At 42.2% G+C, this 20,815-nt stretch overlaps 1 protein-coding gene across 1 annotated transcript in view; it reads right to left on the bottom strand.

The window, feature by feature from the left end:
- LOC130274542 (mediator of RNA polymerase II transcription subunit 1-like) overlaps nt 1–20,815 on the bottom strand; it is an 86,225-nt gene that overhangs the window by 43,199 nt on the left and 22,211 nt on the right. Inside the window, exons 4-8 of the mRNA XM_056522984.1 lie at nt 18,189–18,289; nt 17,554–17,592; nt 12,442–12,526; nt 10,745–10,799; nt 1,350–1,482 (exon numbers count right to left, since the gene is read on the bottom strand). Coding sequence (XP_056378959.1) covers nt 1,350–1,482; nt 10,745–10,799; nt 12,442–12,526; nt 17,554–17,592; nt 18,189–18,289 — 413 coding nt within the window. The remainder of the gene's footprint in view (nt 1–1,349; nt 1,483–10,744; nt 10,800–12,441; nt 12,527–17,553; nt 17,593–18,188; nt 18,290–20,815) is intronic.

Genomic DNA, 20,815 nt, shown 5'->3' on the forward strand with positions numbered 1-20,815 from the left:
TTCAAAGTGGAAAATTAAATAGAAAGAAGCATATTTTTTAATAACATGCAATTGTAAAGTTATTCTGCATACATTAATCTATAATATATCAAAAGTTTTTTTGATGAGAGGTACCCTTTAATAGTAAATTTAAATATATCCACTGTGCTTGATAGCTTGTATTATATAAAATGGCAATGCAACCACAAATACCCCATGACATCTAATGGGGTATCACATGAAGGAATTCTTCCTGGCAATATGACAGGAAGCAGTTCATCCTCAGCTTTTCAAGAACAGGGTCCTCAGTTGTCCAAGACGTAACATTTCACTTTTTGAAATTACACATTCTAAAAGATTTTTTTTAAATTGTATCATTTACATAGATTTTCTCTTCCGTTTTTTCTGCAGAGATAGGGCTTTCACATAGTACCAGAACAAAACCAGCATCTTTTCATTTAATTTAGTTTTTCATTTTATCTAGGGGAACATTTGGCAGAAACTGGAAAAATGTAATAGAACAACTTTAAAGTGGACCTGGCAGGAGGTTTTTAGAGTATAATGTAAGGCCAGGGCTTTACAGGGCTTTTGACCCAAAGGTAGATTTTCCCTTAGGGTGTTAGTAGAATGAGCGATTGCCTCCTGACCCTTCCACACATGGAATCAACTAGGGATATTTATCGAGCTGACTTTGCACCCTCAGAGGGTCTGCACCGGTTGGGCCTAGAGGGCATGAGGAAGGCTGGATGGTGGAGAGTCCTTCTTACATGCGATTTTAGGGCCAACTTGTGACACCTTAAGCCGCAGAAATATACATCACCTCAAAAGATGGTGTACATTTGTGTGCAAGATAAATCCAGTGAATAAAAAATGCACAGAAATGTGTCACACCAAAATGCTGCACATGATAAACGTCCCTCAATTTCATATAAGCATTTGATTTGTATTCTCTCCTGCCTACGCACTAATGTCTTCTCTCCCCCTCGCTCTTTTTCAGCCCACAAAACAAATACAGAAAATAGAAAAACATATTTCTGAGGTAAAAGGGAAAAAAGGAGTTCATGTTTACGTATTATTTTTTATTTGGAAAATAGAAAAAAAAAATCACAGCAGATTTTAAAACTTTTACTAAGGAAGGGGTTAATGTATATAGGTTAAATCTTTGTTTAAAAAATAAATTAAAAAAAAAAACACACACACAATTTATGATTAATCGTAAGGGTACGGTTCCATGTAGTGTATACACAGCATATTTTTGCTGCTGCGTATTGAGATCAATGGGTAGCAAAGTCAGCTGCAGAAAATATGCAGCAAAATACGCTGTGTATACTGCTACATGTGACCGTACCCCAAAAGTGAGAGAAACTTACTGTTGGGGATTCACCGTGGTGAGCCAGCTTGACGAATGCTACATGTCCATTTTTCTTCACTTGCACTTCTATGTAGAACATTTCTGATGTTATGTAGCAGATTCTTCCATTTGGGCCCAAGTGGGACTCCAATCTAGAATTTAGAAAAGTGACAAGTGAAGGGGTGTGTGTGAGGCCCAGAAGGTCATCTCGGAGATTGTGCATGTTCATTCACTTAGATTCATGCAGGCATAGCATGATAATGATACAGACGTTTTTCTTCAATGGGGATTTTCTGTTGGTCACAACTGCCTTTTATCATTGCCATCCAAGAGCTGTAACTTTACAATTTTTTCACCGACATATAAAAGGGCTTGTTTTGAGGACATAAAAATCTTATTGGATTACCTCTAATTAAATTCTTTAGGAGGGGTAATGGAAAAAATGTGATCTTTGTTTTAAATGTATGCCTTACTGTACGGTAAAAACATCATCATAGATCTGTGTCCGTACATTTACAGCAATACTAACTTTACTTTGGCTTTTAACATTTTATTACATTGGCACAAAAGGATTCCCTACTGCTATCAGCTTCCTTAACATCCATTACACACTGCGGACCTTTTTTTTCTATTTCGGGTAACATACTATGTGGGCAGGGATTGCAATCTCAGCCAATCACTGTGGTAAGCAGGCAGTTCTTCTCTGCACATCACTTCACTCAAACTAATAAGAAGAGGACCACAGCAGGGACAGAATGCTTGAGAAACCGGCAGCGGATCAGACCAGGTAAGTATACCTCATTATTTTCACTGCAATTTAAACACTAATATATATATATATATATATATATTATATATTATATATATATATATATATATATATATATATATATATATATATATATATAGAATTTATTTTATTTTTTTTCAAATCAACTGGTGCTAGAAAGTTAACAGATTTGTAAATTGCTTCTTTTAAAAAATCGTAATCCTTCCAGTACTTATCAGCTGCTGTATACTATAGAGGAAGTGGTATAGTTCTTTTCAGTTTGACCATAGCACTCTCTCTCAGTGTCAGGAACTGTCCAAAGTACAAGCAAATCCCCATAGCAAACCTCTCCTGCTCTGGACAGTTGACACAGTGGACTGTCTGACACAGACAGAGGTGTAAGAAGAGAGCAATTGGGTCAGACTTAAGAGAACTTCACAACTTCCTCTGGAGCATACAGCAGCTAATAAGTACTGGAAGGATTAAGATTTTTCACATTTACAAATCTGTTAAACATTCTAGCACTAGTTGATTTGAAAAAAAATGTTTCCCACCGGAGTACCCCTTTAGGGCATTAAGGTTAATGTGTAAGCAGGATAATGGAAAAGCTAAAGTATCTGAGTGACTGACTGACAAGGGCAAAATGGTGATGACTAGATGACTTGGTCAGGACATTTTCAAATGGCAGGTCTTTCCATGTATTTCTGGTATGTGGTGGTTAGGATTATACTAAAAAGGTAGACTAATGACTGTCATTCAGTAAACCAACATTAGGGTCATGGGCTTCCAATGCTCATTGCTGTGCATGAGGAGTTAAGGCTAGCCTGTCATGAGACCTACTGTAGCACATATTGGTGAAAAGGTTGGCAGGCTATGATAGAAAGGTGTCAGAACACACACAGTGCAACAGAGCTTGCATGAGGGGCTTTGTAACTTCAGTCTGTTCCCAGTACCTATGAGGACCCATGTCTGCTTCTGGAAGTGCCTAAAATGACCATGGGGTAATTGAAGAGGGGGCTGGTCTGACCTTGTTTTTATATAATGTGGATGCATGTGTATCATTTACCTGGGAAAAGAGATGGCACTAGTATGCACTATAGAAAGAAAGAAAGCTGGCAGAGGCAGTGTGATATTCTGGCCAATGTTCTGCTAGGAAATCTTGGGTCCTGACATTCATTTGGATGTTACTTTGACCAACATGTACCAAACTACTTTAAGATTGCTGCAGGTCAAGTATACTCCTTTATGGTAATTGTACCCCCCATTGGCAGTTATCTATCTCAGTAGGATAACACTAATTATTGTTCAAGATCTGGGAGTTTCCCACATATCAATCCATTCAAGCAACTCTGGAATGTGCTAGATAAAAAAAAAAAAAAAAAAAAAAAAAAGTCTGATCCATGAAGACCCCACCTCTCAACTTACAGGACCTGAAAGGATCTTTAGCTAATGTCTGTGCTAAAGATGAGCAAGCCGAGCCCAGTGAACACAGTCTCTCTCAGAACTTTGGGGTGACAGACAGAGCTACTAATCCCAGAAAACCTTCACAAATCCAATGGAATTTAAAAAGCAAGCTGGGCAAAGCACTAAGCAGTGGGTTGACCTCAGACAGTGACCTTCTGTCACTTGCAGTGCTGTGTCCAGTTAGTACACTACAAATCTAGTAAGTGAGTGAGTGACAAATTACCCCTAAAACATAAAAATAACCTCTTTTTAAAAAGAAAAATATGTCTGACAAAGGAATTGTTGGACAGGGTAGAGAAAAGGGCACCCCTGCCATGTCCTCTACCAGTAAGAATGTTGGTGGTAGTACCAGCACAGGTAGCAGCAGCAGCCAGGTGCCTGGAGGTAGTAGTAGTGTCAGCAAGCAAAAGTTCTCACTGTCTTCAGGGAGTAGTTTGGTTTTGGATGTTAGTATGGACCTTGTGGACTGGTTGGCTTGCTTGAGGTCTTCTCAGAAAGAAGAAGAGTCTGACAATATGACATATAGCATTACACATGAGGAGGAGTTGAGAGGACAGAGACTTTCGAGTGTGTTGCAGAAATGGAAGCAATTGCCGAGCATGGCACTTGTGGCACTGGTGTTTGTTGGTGTGCTGGTGAGATTGTAAGGCATTTTGGTTGGATATGCTGAGGGGGAGCAAGAAGCCCATAATTAAACATCAGAAGTTCGTATTTAGAGGAGTGGGTGGGAAACAGGAGAAGTTTGATGATTATGATGCTGTTAGCAGGCCTGTTGATCTTACTTCACTAATCCTATTGCAACTTCCAAAAAGGAGACTTTTTGGAACACTTGGAAAAAGCCATTGCGTCTTCACTTGCCAGCCACAAAACCTAAAGAAACTCCCAAAAAAGGAAGAATTTTGATAGCTTTTGTAAATATTGAAAAGTAGATGAAGAAAAATGATTTCTTCATCTACAACATCTTTCCTTATTTTAAAGGGATACTCCCATGCCCCAGCGTTCTTGATATTTTGTTCAGAACGCTTGGAGTGGGCGGCCACAAAGTCATGCTAGGCCCCCTCCATTCATGTTTATGGGAGGGGACGTATCAGCCTTCACGCTCCCTCCCATAGATATGAATGGGGGAGCCTTGCATCACAAGGGGTGTAGCCGTGATGTCACAACCACTGCAGACATCTTATCCCCTTTCTTTTGGATAGAGGATAAGATGTCTAGCAGCAGAGTATTCCTTTATCCCCTTAAAGACACAGCCCATTTTGGCCTTCAGGACCAGGCCAATTTTATTTTATCATTTTCGGTTTTCCTCCTTGCCTTCTAAAAATCATAACTTTTATATTTACATCCACAGACCTATAGGAGGGCTTGTTTTTTGCATGACCAGTTGTCCTTTAATTATAATTACACATTTTACCATAAAAATGTATGTTCCAACCAAAAAAATATGTGTGGGGAAATTGAAAGAACCCCACAATTTTGCAAATTTTGGAAGGTTTTGTTTTCATGCTGTACGGTTTACGAATAAAATGATACCCATGACTACATACTTTTCTATTATTGTGCCCCTTAACCTGTTCAGGACCTAAGACGTATGCATACGTCTTGGGACCCTGGTACTTAAGGATCCAGGACGTATGCAAACGTCCTGAGTCATTCCGGTCTCTCGCCAGGCGTAGATCGGAATGGCATGCCTGCTGAAATCGTTCAGCAGGCATGCCGTGCAAATGCCCAGGGGGGTCCCGGGATCCCCACATGTCTGCGATCGGCGCTGATTGCAAGTGAATTCACGCCTGCTGTTGCTGTGGAGAGGTGACAATACTGTCACCTCCCCAGCAACACTGCGGTTGGCCGGCAATCAACCGGCCAATAGCAGTGCGGCAGAGGAGGGGTTAACAGCTCCTTCTCCCCGCTCTGCGCACTTACGGAGTTCAGCCAGCGGGAAGATAAGGACTGTGATCCCCCCCCTCGGAGCATCGGAGACCCTCAGGAAGAAGAGGACCCCATTAGATCAGTATGAGCTTTTTCCAGGGACAGGTAGGGAATCAAAACGAAAGTAGAAGTGAAAAAACTGTAAAAAAATAAATAAATAAATAAAAAGTGACCCCCCCCCCCGACCCCCTAATAGGTCCCCAAGGGTCCGCTGTTACCTGATCCGTGTGACCCCGTGCCCTATTAGGGGTTCAGGGTGCTGCGAGTGCCACACATTTTTTTGGGGGGCCGCAGCTTTTTTTTTTTCTCCTGTAAGTTTACACCAAGCACCACACACACTACACACTTATGCAGATAATGTGGCATGTCCGCCCCAAGGTGATCCCCCCCCATGACCGGCTTTACAAAGTGAGGCTGGTCATCGATCACTTTGGGGCCAAATTTTTGGAGGCCTACGTACCGCTCGGGGACCTCTCTGTAGATGAGTCTCTCATAAGTTTTAAGGGGAGACTCATCTTCCGCCAGTATATTCCCTCGAAGCGGGCGCGGTATGGCGTGAAACTCTACAAACTTTGCGAGAGTACCTCCGGGTACATTTGCAAGTTTAGAGTATATGAGGGACGAGATTCCCGTATTGAACCCCCAGAACGTCCCCCCACTCTGGGTGTTAGCGGGAAAATCGTTTGGGACCTTATGCACCCATTGCTGGATAAGGGTTTCCACGTATACGTGGATAACTTTTATACCAGCATCCCTCTGTTCAAATCCCTTTCCGCCAGATCCACGTCCGCTTGTGGGACCGTGCGGACTAACCAGAGGCCTCCCTCTAAATTTGGTCCAGATGCCTATCCCCAAGGGTGAGTCCCGTGCCCTGACCCATGATAACCTGTTGTTGGTCAGGTATAAGGATAAGAGGGATGTCCTTATACTCACCACTATTCATGGGAACGGCAGCCCCCCTGTCCCTGTGCGAAGTACCGTGGGACAGGTCCTCAAACCCGATTGTATTCTGGACTACAATCGGTATATGGGGGGAGTTCTCTCAGATCAAGTCCTCAAGCCATATAACGCCATGCGGAAAACACGGGCATGGTACAAAAAAGTTGCGGTCTACATGGTACAGGTTGCCATGTACAACGCTTTTGTACTATCCCAGTACGCTGGCAACACAGGGACATTCCTCCAGTACCAATAAGAAGTCCTAAGGTTCGTCCCAGGCCAACAATTTCCAGGTGTGGTCCCCCCCGACTGGAAAGAAGGGACGAACCCAGAAAAAATGCAGAGTGTGTTTCAGGAAGGGGATTCGGAAGGACACCACATATCAATGTGACACTTGCCCAGATAATCCGGGCCTCTGCATAAACTGCTTCAGGGAGTGTCACACTTCCATGGAGCCCTAAATTTTCCCGTTTTATGTTAAATTTTCCATAATTTGACCAATGTACCAAGTCCAGAGTACATTCCAAATTTTTAACCCCAAAAATGGGTCATAGGTCACTGAGTCACTATCATTGGGGACTTTTTTATGTTGCCTCAAATGCACAGCGCTCTCTCTCCACCTGAGCGGGTGCGCATTTGAGACAACAGGTTAGGGACGACCACACACATCACATTCCCAGAATGATGATTCAGAGCATAGGGTTTGGGGCAGGTATATTTTTTTTAGTTTTGGCTATGCTCTGGGTCATCATTCTGGGAATATATCCTTTTTTTATTATAATTTTCTGGCCCACTGTACCCCATATTATGGGCCTCTGTACCCCACCTGTATTCCCCAGTTATGGCCCGTTGTCCCCCATAGTGTTCCCCTATTTTAGGGCTCAGTGCTCCCCCATTAATGCTCCTAGGGGGGGGGGGGTCCCACATTCTGGCTCCATATGAATCTCAAGGCCCCTGACTGCCCTCCTACTCCAGCAAGACCTGCTGTGCATCCGCAGAGCCATTATCATCAAGAAATCCTCAATGGGTCTAGTTTCCAAAATGGTGTGCCATGTGGTATTTTTTTGCTGTTCTGGCACCATAGGGGCTTCCTAAATGCGACATGTCCCCCCCATTTCAGCAAAGTTTGCAAATGTGACTCCTTCTCTTCTGAGCATTGCAGTACTCTTCAGGTCCACTTATGGGGTACTTCCATACTCAGAAGAGATGGGGTTACAAATTTTGGGGGGGTCTTTTCTGCTATTAACCCTTGCAAAAATGTGAAATTTGGGGGGGGGGGGAACCCACATTTTAGTGAAAAATTTTTTTTTTACATATGCAAAAGTCGTGAAACCCCTGTGGGGTATTTAGGCTCACTTTATTCCTTGTTACATTCCTCAAGGGGTCTAGTTTCCAAAATGATATGCCATGTGTTTTTTTTTTTTTTTGCTGTCCTGGCACCATAGGGGCTTCCTAAATGGGACATGCCCCCCGAGCAAAATTTCCTCTCAAAAAGCCAAATATGACTCCTTCTATTCTGAGCATTGTAGTTCGCCCGTAGTGCACTTCAGGTCAACTTATGGGGTACCTCCATGCTCAGAAAAGATGGGGTTACAAATTTTGGGGGGTATTTTCTGCTATTAACCCTTGCAAAAATGTGAAAATTGGGGGGGGGAAACACACATTTTAGTGAAAAAAATATATATATTTTTTTACATATGCAAAAGTCGTGAAACACCTGTGGGGTATTAAGGCTCACTTAAAGGGGTTGTGCGCTGCCCTGCAGTTCGGAGCTCCGCTCACAGCGTCCGGAAGTTCATTACTCCGAACGCTGTGTGCGGGCTCCCGTGTTCGCAGCCGCCGGGCGTGACGTCACGCCCGGCCCCTTCGTGACGTCTTGCCCGCCCCCTCATGACGGCTGCGAACACGGAGGCCCACACACAGCGTTCGGAGTAATGAACTTCCGGACGCTGTGAGCGGAGCTCCGAACTGCAGGGCAGCGCACAACCCCTTTAATTCCTTGTTACGTTCCCCAAGGGGTCTATTTTCCAAAATGGTATGCCATGTGTTTTTTTTTTTTTGCTGTTCTGGCACCATAGGTGCTTCCTAAATGCAACATGCCCCCCAAAAACCATTTCAGAAAAACGTACTCTCCAAAATCCCCTTGTTGCTCCTTCACTTCTGAGCCCGCCGAACACTTGACATACACATTTGAGGTATGTCCTTACTCGAGAGAAATTGGGCTACAAATAGTATACATTTTCTCCTTTTACCGCTTGTAAAAATTAAAAAATTGGGTCTACAAGAACATGCGAGTGTAAAAAAATGAAGATTGGGAATTTTCTCCTTCACTTTGCCGCTATTCCTGTGAAACACCTAAAGGGTTAAAATGCTGACTGAATGTAATTTTGAATACTTTGGGGGGGGGGGGGGTGCAGTTTTTATAATGGGGTCATTTGTGGGGTATTTCTAATATGAAGACCCTTCAAATCCACTTCAAACCTGAACTGGTCCCTGAAAAATAGTGAGTTTGAAAATTTTGTGAAAAATTGGAAAATTGCTGCTGAACTTTGAAGCCCTCTGGTGTCTTCCAAAAGTAAATACACATAAATTTTTTGATTCAAACATAAAGTAGACATATTGGAAATGTGAATAAAAAAATTTTTTTGGGGGGGGAATATCCATTTTCCTTACAAGCAGAGAGCTTCAAAGTTAGAAAAATGCAAAATTTTCAAATTTTTCATCAAATTTGGGGATTTTTCACCAAGAAAGGATGCAAGTTACCACAAAATTGTACCACTATGTTAAAGTAGAATATGTCACGAAAAAATAATCTCGGAATCAGAATGATAACTAAAAGCATTCCAGAGTTATTAATGTTTAAAGTGACAGTGGTCAGATGTTCAAAAAATGGCTGGGTCCTTAAGGGGTTAAAAAAAGATCTCAAACTTTTTAACCAAATTAGTATGTTTAAAATCCCACTATTTTGACGACCTATAACTTTCTCATTTTTCCATATATACGGTTGTATAAGGGCTAATTTTTTGCGCCGTGATCTGTACTTTTTAATTGATACCACATTTGTGTATGAAACTTTTAAAATCGCCTTTTATACATTTTTTTTTAATAAAATGTGACAAAAAAGCAGCAATTAGATTTTTTTTAACGTTAACTCCGTTCGCCATATGTGATCATTACCATTATATTTTGATAGTTTGGACATTTACGCACGCAGCGATACCAAATATGTTCATTAATTTTTCTCTTTTTCTTTAGTTTATTTTAAAAAAAAATAATTTTTTTACACTTTTGGGGGTAAAATGGGAAAAAGGGACGATTTACATTTTTATTGGGGGAGGGGATTTTTTATATGTTCTTTACAATATATTTTAAATTTTTTTCACTTATGTCCCCACAGAGGACTATTTTTAGCAATAATTTTATTTAGAGATGAGCGAAATTACAGTTATTTTATCCATCACGAACTTCTCGGCTCGACTTTAGCCTTCATAAATTAGTTCAGCTTTCAGGTGCTCCTGGGGGCTGGAGACTCTCCTAGGACTGTATCCACCTTTTCCAGCCCACTGGAGCACCTGAAAGCTGAACTAGTTTATGCAGGAAAAGTCATCAACTGCCGAGTCGAGAACTTTGGGGTTAATGGAATCACTGTAACTTCGCTCATCTCTAATTTTATTCCTAATACTGTTCAGTGCTATGCATAGTAGTGATCAGTGTTATCGGCAATCTTCTGCTTTGCGCTATATATCGCCATTGCTGTTGGTTTTTATTAAACACACCAGCAGGCGTCTGCCAACAAAAAGGGATACTTTCTGCACCTAGTGCAGTGTTTTTAAACAAACAGTTTCCATGGGTTACCGCGAGCTGCCGTAAGCTATTGATGAGACAATTGTAATTTCTATATGCAATTATTGTGGAAGATTTCAAACTTTGTCCAAAAGATACATTGAACACAATCAGATTGCCTGCCTGCCTCATCTCACGACCACCTCCCCCCCCCCCCCCCCCAAAACCACCACCATTTTAAAAGAGGCCTCAGAAAAATGAAAGCTGGGATCTAATTGGTTGCTATGGGCAACTGTTCCTCTGCACAAGGTTTGATTAATCTCTCCCTTAGTTCTTAAATATATTTCTTCTCAAGTGAATCTATACTGAAGAGTTCAAATGGAAAAAAATATAACTATAACTACCAAACTTTATGTAAAGTGTTTAGGTCTCATATGACTAATAGTTCTGGAAAATCTTTGCATTTACTTTATTCAGCCAAATCCAGGTAGTTTATTAAAACATTTTCAAACATGTACTAACTATTTACTTACCCCTTTTGCTTTGATATGGATTCTATTCGGGTTAATAAAGTTGAAAGGGATTTTGCTAAAATTCAAAGAAAATGTTATGTGAAGACAATGCAAAAACTGGTAAAAAATAAAATAAATAAATAAAAAATATAAAGATATGCACTGCTCAAAAAAATAAAGGGAACACTTAAACAACACAATGTAACTCCAAGTCAATGACACTTCTGTGATATCACACTGTCCACTCAGGAAGAAACACTGATTGACAATCAATTTCACATACTGTTGTGCAAATGGAACAGACAACAGGTGGAAATTATAGACAATTAGCAAGACACCCCCAATAAAGGAGTGGTTCTGCCGGTGGTGACCACAGACCACTTCTCAGTTCCTATGCTTCCTGACAGATGTTTTGGTCACTTTTGAATGCTGGCGATGCTTTCACTCTAGTGGTAGCATGAGACAGCATGAGTCTACAACCCACACAAGTGGCTCAGGTAGTGCAGCTCATCCAGGATAGTACATCAATGAGAGCTGTGGCAAGAAGGTTTGCTGTGTCTGTCAGCGTAGTGTCCACAGCATGGAGGCACTACCAGAAGACAGGCCAGAACATCAGGAGACGTGGAGGAGGCCGTAGGAGGGCAACAACCCAGCAGCAGTATCGCTACCTCCGCCTTTTTGCAAGGAGGAGCATTGCCAGAGCCCTGCAAAATGACCTCCAGCAGGCCACAAATGTGAATGTGTCCAATCAAATGGTCAGAAAACACTTCATGAGAGTGGTATGAGGGCCCGACGTAACAGGTGGGGGTTGGCTTACAGCCCAACACCGTGCAGGACGTTTGGAATTTGCCAGAGAACACCAAGATTGGCAAATTTGTCACTGGCGCCCTTTGCTCTTCAGAGATGAAAGCAGGTTCACACATGAGCACATGTGACAGAGTCAGGAGATGCCGTGGAGAACGTTCTGCTGCCTGCAACATCCTCCAGCATGACCGGTTTGGCGGTGGGTCAGAAATGTTGTAGGGTGGCATTTCTTTGGGGGGGCCGCACAGCCCTCCATGTGCTTCCAGAGGTAGCCTGACTGCCATTAGGTAAAGAGATGAGATCCTCAGACCCCTTGTGAGACCATATGCTGGTACAGTTGGCCCTGGGTTCCTCCTAATGCAAGACCTCATGTGGCTGGAGTGTGGCAGCAGTTCCTATAAGAGGAAGGCATTGATGCTATGGACTGGCCCGCCTGTTCCCCAGACCTGAATCTGATTGAGCACTTCTGGGACATCATGTCTTGCTCCATCCACCAATGCCACGTTGCACCACAGACTGTCCAGGAGTTGGCCAATGCTTTAGTCCAGTTCTGGGAGGACATCCCTCAGGAGACCATCCCCCACTTCATCAGGAGATGCCCAGGCATTTTAGGGAGGTCATACGGGCACGTGGAGGCCACACACACACACACACACTACTGAACCTAATTTTGACTTGTTTTAAGGACATTACATTCAACTATGTAAAGACGAAAGTATTTTTCATATGATTAGTTCATTCATATAGATCTAGGATGTGCTATCTTAGAGTTCCCTTTATTTTTTTGAGCAGTGTATATTGTATTTAGAATTAACAAAGAATGATTACACTTCCAATTCAATTTCTCCAAAGTTTAATATATAAATAACTTACCACCACCTAGATTACAATATGGACTAGCTATTTCCACCTACCTTTTATAGCTTCTTGCACTGTATTTGTGCATCTAACAATCGGATGTTCTGTTAAGCCTTTTATAGTAGCTGCCGCAGGCTTATCCTAAGTAAACAACAAATTGACAATACAATTGTACAATTACAACATTCTACATTACTGTATGAAATACACCATATGGCACTAGTTACCTCTTGTCTACCCAACTTTTAAATGTTTGCTCCATGTTGAAATTGTTGCGAATAATGAACTGTGGGACTTAAAAGCTATGGACATCCTATATTGTTGATTTATGTCCTTAAAGGGGTACTCCATCCCTGGACATCTTATCTCCTATCCAAACTATAGGGGATAAGATGTCTGATCGCGGAGGTCCCGCTGCTGGAGACCCCAGCAATCTTGGCTGTGGCACCCCGTTGTCCTCACTGCACAGGGCAAACTCTCTCTGTGCGTAATGACGGGCAATACAGGGGCCGGAGCATCATGACATCCCCTTAATGCACGCCTCCGCCCCTCATGAAATCACTGCCCGCTCCCTTACTGCAAGTCTATGGGAGGGGGCGTGATGGCCACCACACCCCCTCCCATAGGACTTGTATTGAGTGGGTGGGCCGTGACATCACAAAGGGGTGAAGCCGTGATGTCACGAAACTCCGGCCCCTGTATCGTCCGTCATTACGCACAGAATGAGTTTGCTCTGTGCAGTGATGACAGCAGGGTGCCGCAGCCGAGATCACGGGGGTCCCCAGTGATCAGACATCTTATCCTTTGGATAGGGGATGAGATGTCTAGGGATGGAGTACCTCTTTAAAGAGGTATTCCACCCCTAGTGGTCCGGCCGCTGGACCCCTCACAATCACCGTGCATGTGACCTGCATTCTGAACATTAAGTTCAGAATACTGAGTTTGGGCAGCTGTGGTCGTTACGTCACGCCCCCTTGTGAGATCATGCCACATCCCCCCTCCAGTCATGTCTATGGGAAAGGGCGTGGCAGCCGTCACGAGGGGGCATGGCATGACGTTACAACCATAGATCAGAAATCTAATCTCCTATCCTTTTGAATAGGGGATAAGATGTCTAGGGGCGGAGTACCCTTAAGGACTCATAAAAATTAAATTGTAAGTTTTCGTTTTTTCCTCCTCGCCTTCAAAAAATCATAACTATTTTATATTTTCATTCACAGACTAGTACAGACTTTTTGCGCGACCAGTGGTCCATTGTAATGCCATCACTCACTTTACCATAAAATGTATGGCGCAGCCAAAAAATTACTATTTGTGTGGGGAAATTAAAAAGAAAACCGCAGTTTTGCAAATTTTTCACGCCGTACAATTTACGGTGAAAATGACGTGTTCTTTATTCTTTGGGTCAATATGATTAAAATGATACTCATGATAACATACTTTTCTATTACTGTTGCGCTTAAATAGCAAACTTTTTAACCAAATTAGTACGTTTAAAATCCCACTATTTTGAAGACCTTTAACTTTTCACTTTTCGTGTAAGTGGCGGTTTGAGGGCTCATTTTGTGCACCGTGATCTTTTCTTTTTATTGATACCATATTTGTTTATATAAAACTTAATACATTTTTGGGGGGGATAAAAGGTGATAAAAAAGCTGCAATTTTGGACTTTTTTTTTTTTACCTTAACGCCATTCACTGTACAGTATCAGGAAGATTATATTTTAATAGTTTGGATATTTACGCGCACAGCGATACCAAATATGTATATAAATGTATTCATTTTTTTTTACACTTTTTGGGGGGTGAAATAGGGAAAATGGGACCATTTATGTTTTTATTAGGGGAGGGGTTTTTCACATTTTTTTTTTTTTTTTTTTTTAACTTGCTAATACTGTTTAGTGCCATGAATAGGACATAGCACTGATCAGTGTTATCGGTCTTCTGCTATGGTCTGCTCGATCTCAGACCAGAGCAGAAGACCAGTGGAAGGCAGGTGAGGAGACCTCCGTCTGACGCTCTGGATGATCGGATCGTCGCGGGATCGCTGCGGGCGATGTGATCATCCATTTTAGTGACCGCAGTGCTGCAGATGCCGTGATCTGTATTGATCACGGCATCTGAGGGGTTACTGGCGGACATCCGTGCGATCGCAGATGTCAGCCATTACCGGTGTAGTGAAGAATTGTGTGTCTTGAAGCGTTCTGTGTCCCGAACAGCTGATGACAGTGCTGAGCCACTGTGCTGAGTCACAGTGATTGGTTGATGGGGGGGGGGGGGGGGGGCGGGGTGCAGTCTCACTCTGCTCACTGTTTTGCAGCCTTACTGCCTGGACACAGATTTCTTCAAACCCTACACTCTTGTGTATTCAGCCTGGACACAGATTCCTTCAGTGTAGGGTTTGAAGAAATCTGTGTCCAAGGAGTAAGGCTGCAAAACAGTGAGCAGAGCGAGACTGTACCCCCCTCCCCCCCCCCTAACCACCAATCACTATGACTCAGCACTGTCATCAACTGTTCTGGACACAGAACGCTTCAAGACACACAATTCTTCACTACACCGGTAATGCGATCGCACGGATGTCTGCCAGTAACCCCTCAGCCTGGACAAGCCTGAAGGAATCTGTGTCCAGGCTGAATACATAAGATTGTAGGGTTTGAAGAAATCTGTGTCCAGGCTGTAAGGCTGCTAAACAGTGAGCAGTGCAGTGAGCAGAGCCTGCTAGCCCCCCAACCCCACCCACCCCCTTACAACCAATCACAGTGTCTCAGCACAGTGACTCAGCACTTTCATCAGCTGTTCGGGACACAGAACGCTTCAAGACACACAATTCTTCACTATACCAGCGGGTCCCTGGCTGCTATCAGCAACCGGGATCTGCCACGCATGACCCGGGCATCGCTCCGATGCTCGCGGTTATGTATAGGACATAAATGTACGTCCTGGTGCGTTAGGTACCAGCTCACCAGGACGTACATTTAAGTCCTGCGTCATTAAGGGGTGAAAGCTAAATGTAACTTGCTAAAAAGCCTTTATTAGAGATTTCCTACACTTTATTGATTTATACAGTGTGTTAAAGTAGCCTTGAGATCAATTTGGGAGAGGGCATAATCTGTCATGTATCTCAGCAGTGTTCTAATTGAAAAGATATTACAGCATGATGTATAGAAATCTCTCTCACACAGTATGGGTACATACTTATACAGTGTGTCTATTGACATATGGTAGCATAATATGGATGGACAAATCAAACAAATACATGATGCATACATAAATGAATGATTTGGTTATGTATGATGACATGAGCTGTTACACGCTTTCTCACAAGAAGCAAGAGGGGTATTGCAGGCGGGGTTATCCAGGAAAATCTATATCTCACAGAAAAGAAAACGTCCGGCACTCGAGAAAATGCAGGTAAAACTTGTCAATGGCTTTATTCACACGCTTACCTTCACCTGCCTAAGCGTGTGAATAAAGCCATTGACAAGTTTTACCTGCATTTTCTCGAGTGCCGGACGTTTTCTTTTCTGTGAGAGTTCTACTAAGCCGGGAGCGGTACCGGTGTCCGCAGCACGGGATAGCGCAGCAAACGCGAGAGTGGTGAGCAGCCTGACCCTATCTGCATATATATTATATCTCAACTGGCTCCAGAAAGTTAAACAGATTTGTAAATTACTTCTATTAAAAAAAATCTTAATCCTTTCAGTACTTATGAGCTGCTGAAGTTGAGTTGTTCTTTTCTGCCTAAGTGCTCTCTGATGACACCTCTCGGGAACTGTCCAGAGTAGAAGCAAATCCCCATAGCAAACCTCTTCTACTCTGTGCAGTTCCCGAGACAAGCAGAGATGTCAGCAGAGAGCACTGTTACCAGACAGAAAACAACAACTCAACTTCAGCAGCTGATAATTATTGGAAGGATTAAGATTTTTTAATAGAAGTAATTTACAAATCTGTTTAACTTTCTGGAGCTAGTTTATAAAAAAAAAATTTTTCCTGGAAAACTCCATTAACCCTTCGGACGCAGTGATCAAAGTTGATCACCGCGTCAAAAATTAAAGTAAAAGCTTCCCAGGCGGATCGAGACTATAGCGATAAAATCGCGATGTCCCGATCAGCTAGGACGCGAGCTGAGGTCCCCTTACCTTGCTCCGTCGCATCCGGTCGGCGTTTGATTGCTCCAAGCCTGAGCTACAGGCTTGAGCAATCAACCCCCCATTATGCTGACCCATGCAAAGCTATGGGTTTGCAGGGATCAGGGTAAAAGAAGATCAGTGTGTGCAGTGTTATAGCCCCCTATGGGAGCTATAACACTGAAAAAAAAAAAAAAAAGTTAATAAAAGGTAATTTAACCCCTTCCCTAATAAAAGTTTGAATCATCCCCCTTTTCTCATAAAAAAAAAAATATATATAACACTGTGTAAATAAAAATAAACATATATGGTATCGCCGCGTGCAGAAATGTCCGAACTATAAAAATATATAATTAATTAATCCGCACGGTCAATGGCATATGCGCAAAAAAATTCCAAAGTCCAAAATAGCGTATTTTTGGTCACTTTTTATATCATAAAAAAAAAGTGACCAAAAAGTCCGATCAATGCAAAAATGGTACCAATAAAAACTTCAGAACGCCCAAATAATGAACCCTCATACCGGCCCATAAGCTGAAAAATAAAAAAATGTTATAGGGGTCAGAAGATGACAATTTTAAACATACACATTTTCCTGCATGTAGTTATGATTTTTTTTTCAGAAGTACGACAATATCAAACCTATTTAAGTAGGGAATCATTTTAATCGTATGGACCTACAGAATAAACAGAAGGTGTCATTTTTTACCGAAAAATGTACTACGTAGAAACGGAAGCCCCCAAAAGTTACAAAATGACATTTTTTCTTCAATTTTGTCGCACAATGATTTTTTTTCCTTTTCACCGTGCATTTTTTTGTAAAATGACTGATGTCACTGCAAAGTAGAATTGGTGGCGCAAAAAAAATAAGCCATCATATGGAATTTTATGTGCAAAATTTAAAGCGTTATGATTTTTAGAAAGTGATGAGGAAAAAATGAAAATGCAAAAACAGAAAAACGCTGAGTCCTTAAGGGGTTAAACTATCTTTATACCTTGAAAATATCTGAGGTGGTAAGACATATGGTAATATACTTACACTCCTAGGGGGAGATTTATTAAAACCTGTCCAGGGGAAATGTTGCCCAGTTGCCCATAGCAACCAATCAGATCGCTTTTTTCAGAGGCCTTGTTAAAAAATGAAAGGGGCAACCTGATTGGTTGCTATGGACAACTGGACAGCTTTTCCTCTGGACAGATTTTGATAAATTCCCCCCATAAAACATATTTATTAACTTTTTTTGGTATTTTTAGTGGTTGGAGGTAAATGTTATATTTTAAAGGGGTACCTTAAAAAAAAGTCTCACTAAATCTGTACACTGCTCAGCAGAAAAAAGGGCAGAGAGCTCAGCATTTCTGCCTTTTCTTCTTAGAAATTGGTTGGGATATCGGCACCCAGACCACCACTAATCAAAACTTCTAACTTTTTTTTCTTTTTTTTTTATCAACTATAACATATACATATACATATACATATACATATACATATATATATATATATATTGGGCAGAGCTCGGTGAATGTCTGCTTATTTTCATGGAGTTTTGTAAACAATTGAATTACTAATGTCACAATTTTCTGGTGGCCATAAAAAGGTCACTCAATATAAACCAAGACCATACAGAAGATTGTTTCATAAGAACGGGGGGGGGGGGGGGGGGGGAGATATCTTACCAGACAATAACGGACAAGTTTATATGTCTCCGCCCATGATTTCTGTGAATATTTTGAGTGAAGTTTTTCTAATAAGGCTTTTGAGGAGCGCTTTGCTGGAGCTGCAACAGGTTTGATACATAGTATGAATAAAAAAAGGCACATATTAATTTAAAAATAATGGCATCTAGGTTTTACATTTAACAAGTTTAAATGTAGAAGAAAATTTTACTTTTTTTATAGCTATAAAAGGGTGTGGTCTAACCCTTAAGGCAATTACATAGTGCCTGAGGATTAATGGCTAGATGGTGGAAGTAGTCCCTTAGTCTAAGGCCCAGTTCACACTACGGAATTCTCGCGGCTGAATTCTGCGGAAAGATACTTCGGCGCTAGGGCCGCGGGGCACTGAGCCGTCGCCATTGACGGCTATGCAGTGCTCGCGGAATCCGCGCAAAGAATGAACATGTTCGTTCTTTGCGCGGAACAATTGTCCACCGTGGAAATTCCGCAGTGTGAACGGGTCTCGCGGAGACCCATTCACACTAATGTTAAGTTCACACCGCGGAATTCCGCTCGCGGAGTTCCGCTCATGGAATTCCATGAGAATTCCATAGTGTGAACGCACCCTAATCCTTAGTCTAATGCTGAGCTTATTAGGCTTGATTTGCACAGCAGTCACAAAGAAAGTCTAGGGCAAAACATAGGGGTACATTTTTAATATTGCCTTTACGATGCCATTTTTCCTGACTTGTGGATCACAGACTACAGAATAGCATGCAATGTCAGGCTGCTGCTTCCAAAGCCAGCAGGATATTGTCATGTATCAAAAGAGGCATGGACTCAAGGGACTGGGACATAATACTCCCCCTTTATAAAGCATTGGTACGGCCTCACCTGGAATATGCTGTTCAGTTTTGGTCGCCTGTACATAAAAGGGACGCTGTGGAGCTGGAAAGGGTGCAGAGACGCGTGACTAAACTAATATGGGGCATGGAACATCTTAGCTATGAGGAGCGATTAAAGGAGTTACAATTGTTTAGTCTTGAGAAGAGACGTTTAAGGGGGGATATGATAAACGTATATAAGTATATTAAGGGCCCATACAAAAAATATGGAGAAAAACTGTTCCAGGTTAAGCCCCCTCAAAGGACGAGGGGGCACTCCGTCTGGAGAAGAAAAAGTTTAGTCTCAAGGGGCGACACGCCTTCTTTACCATGAGAACTGTGAACTTATGGAACAGTCTACCTCAGGAACTGGTCACAGCAGGAAAAATTAACAGCTTTAAAACAGGATTAGATACATTCCTGGAACAAAATAACATTAATGCTTATGAAGAAATATAAAATCCCATCCCTTCCCCAATATCGCGCCACACCCCTACCCTTTAATTCCCTGGTTGAACTTTATGGACATATGTCTTTTTTCGACCGTACTAACTATGTAATTTGTTGAGCCTGTTTTGGCTGTTGTGCGTCAAATTTACAATATAAGGTGCACGGCCTTAATAAATATTGCAGCTTTTGGTTTTAACAGTCTGATTTTGCTGGCTACGGCCAATTAAAAGTTTGCCTCGACATGGAATTAATTTGTGGCTTGTTTAAGGACAATGCGCCTTTTTATGTGCCCTTTTGCCAAAAGGCACAAATAATAAATATTATCCACTTCTTCAGAAAGTGCCCATAGCTGGATTTCACAGGTAGTTTAAAAAAATAAAAAAGGGCATATATCAAAAAAGCACGTTAAAAGGGGTACTCCACTTCACAGCGTTCAGAACATTTATTTCCGAATGCTGGGGCCAGCTTTAGTGCGTCACCATGCCCCCTTGCCCCACGATCCGCCACTTGTGACATCACGCCCCCTTAGTGTAAGTCTAAGGGAGGGAGCATGACAGCCGTCACGCCCCCTCCCATAGACTTGCATTGAGGGGGGCGGGGAGTGATGTCACAAGGGGCAGATTGCGATGTCACGAGGTTGTGTGGCAACCCCAAAAGCCCACACCAGCGTTCGGAACTAAATGTTCCGAATGCTGGGAAGTGGAATACCCCTTTAAACACACTGCGCCCAATGATGTGCCTTTTTGCTGCCACAAAGATGCCATAAACACAATAATAAATTTCCCCCATAGTCAACGGCCGCATTACAATTGTTATGCAAGAGTTGCAAATTTTTTTTATCTTTGATAGATTTTTGATCAAAAGCTTCATGTGGCTTGGTCACCATTTACATCAAGGCCAGTGACCTGTGACTTGCAACGTCTCTTTGTTAACTCCAGTTGCATATGTGATAGGTTGCGCATTGAAAAGTAACCAAGGCCATATTTGCCACTAGGCCCTTGTCCTGTCCAGGAGTAGAAGGAAATTCCCATATCCTGGGGAAAATTCCCATATTGGGGAAAACAATGACTTGTATGCCAGTTCATGTCCTGCCTAGCACATTTACTATCATGTATACCAGTCACTGCCATTAATAATAGCTGAAGTCTACACTGGCTAGTGGGTTGCATATATTTCAGTGTGTGGAGCACAGACAGGCCTAGTTGCACCAAATGCAAATGTATTAAGAGGCCTGCAAGGGTACTCCGGTGCTTAGATATCTTATCCCCTATCCAAAGGATAGGGGATAAGATGCCTGATCGCGGGAGTCCCGCT

The sequence above is a fragment of the Hyla sarda genome, chromosome 5 (assembly GCF_029499605.1).
Source record: "Hyla sarda isolate aHylSar1 chromosome 5, aHylSar1.hap1, whole genome shotgun sequence".
Classification (NCBI taxonomy): Eukaryota; Metazoa; Chordata; class Amphibia; order Anura; family Hylidae; genus Hyla; species Hyla sarda.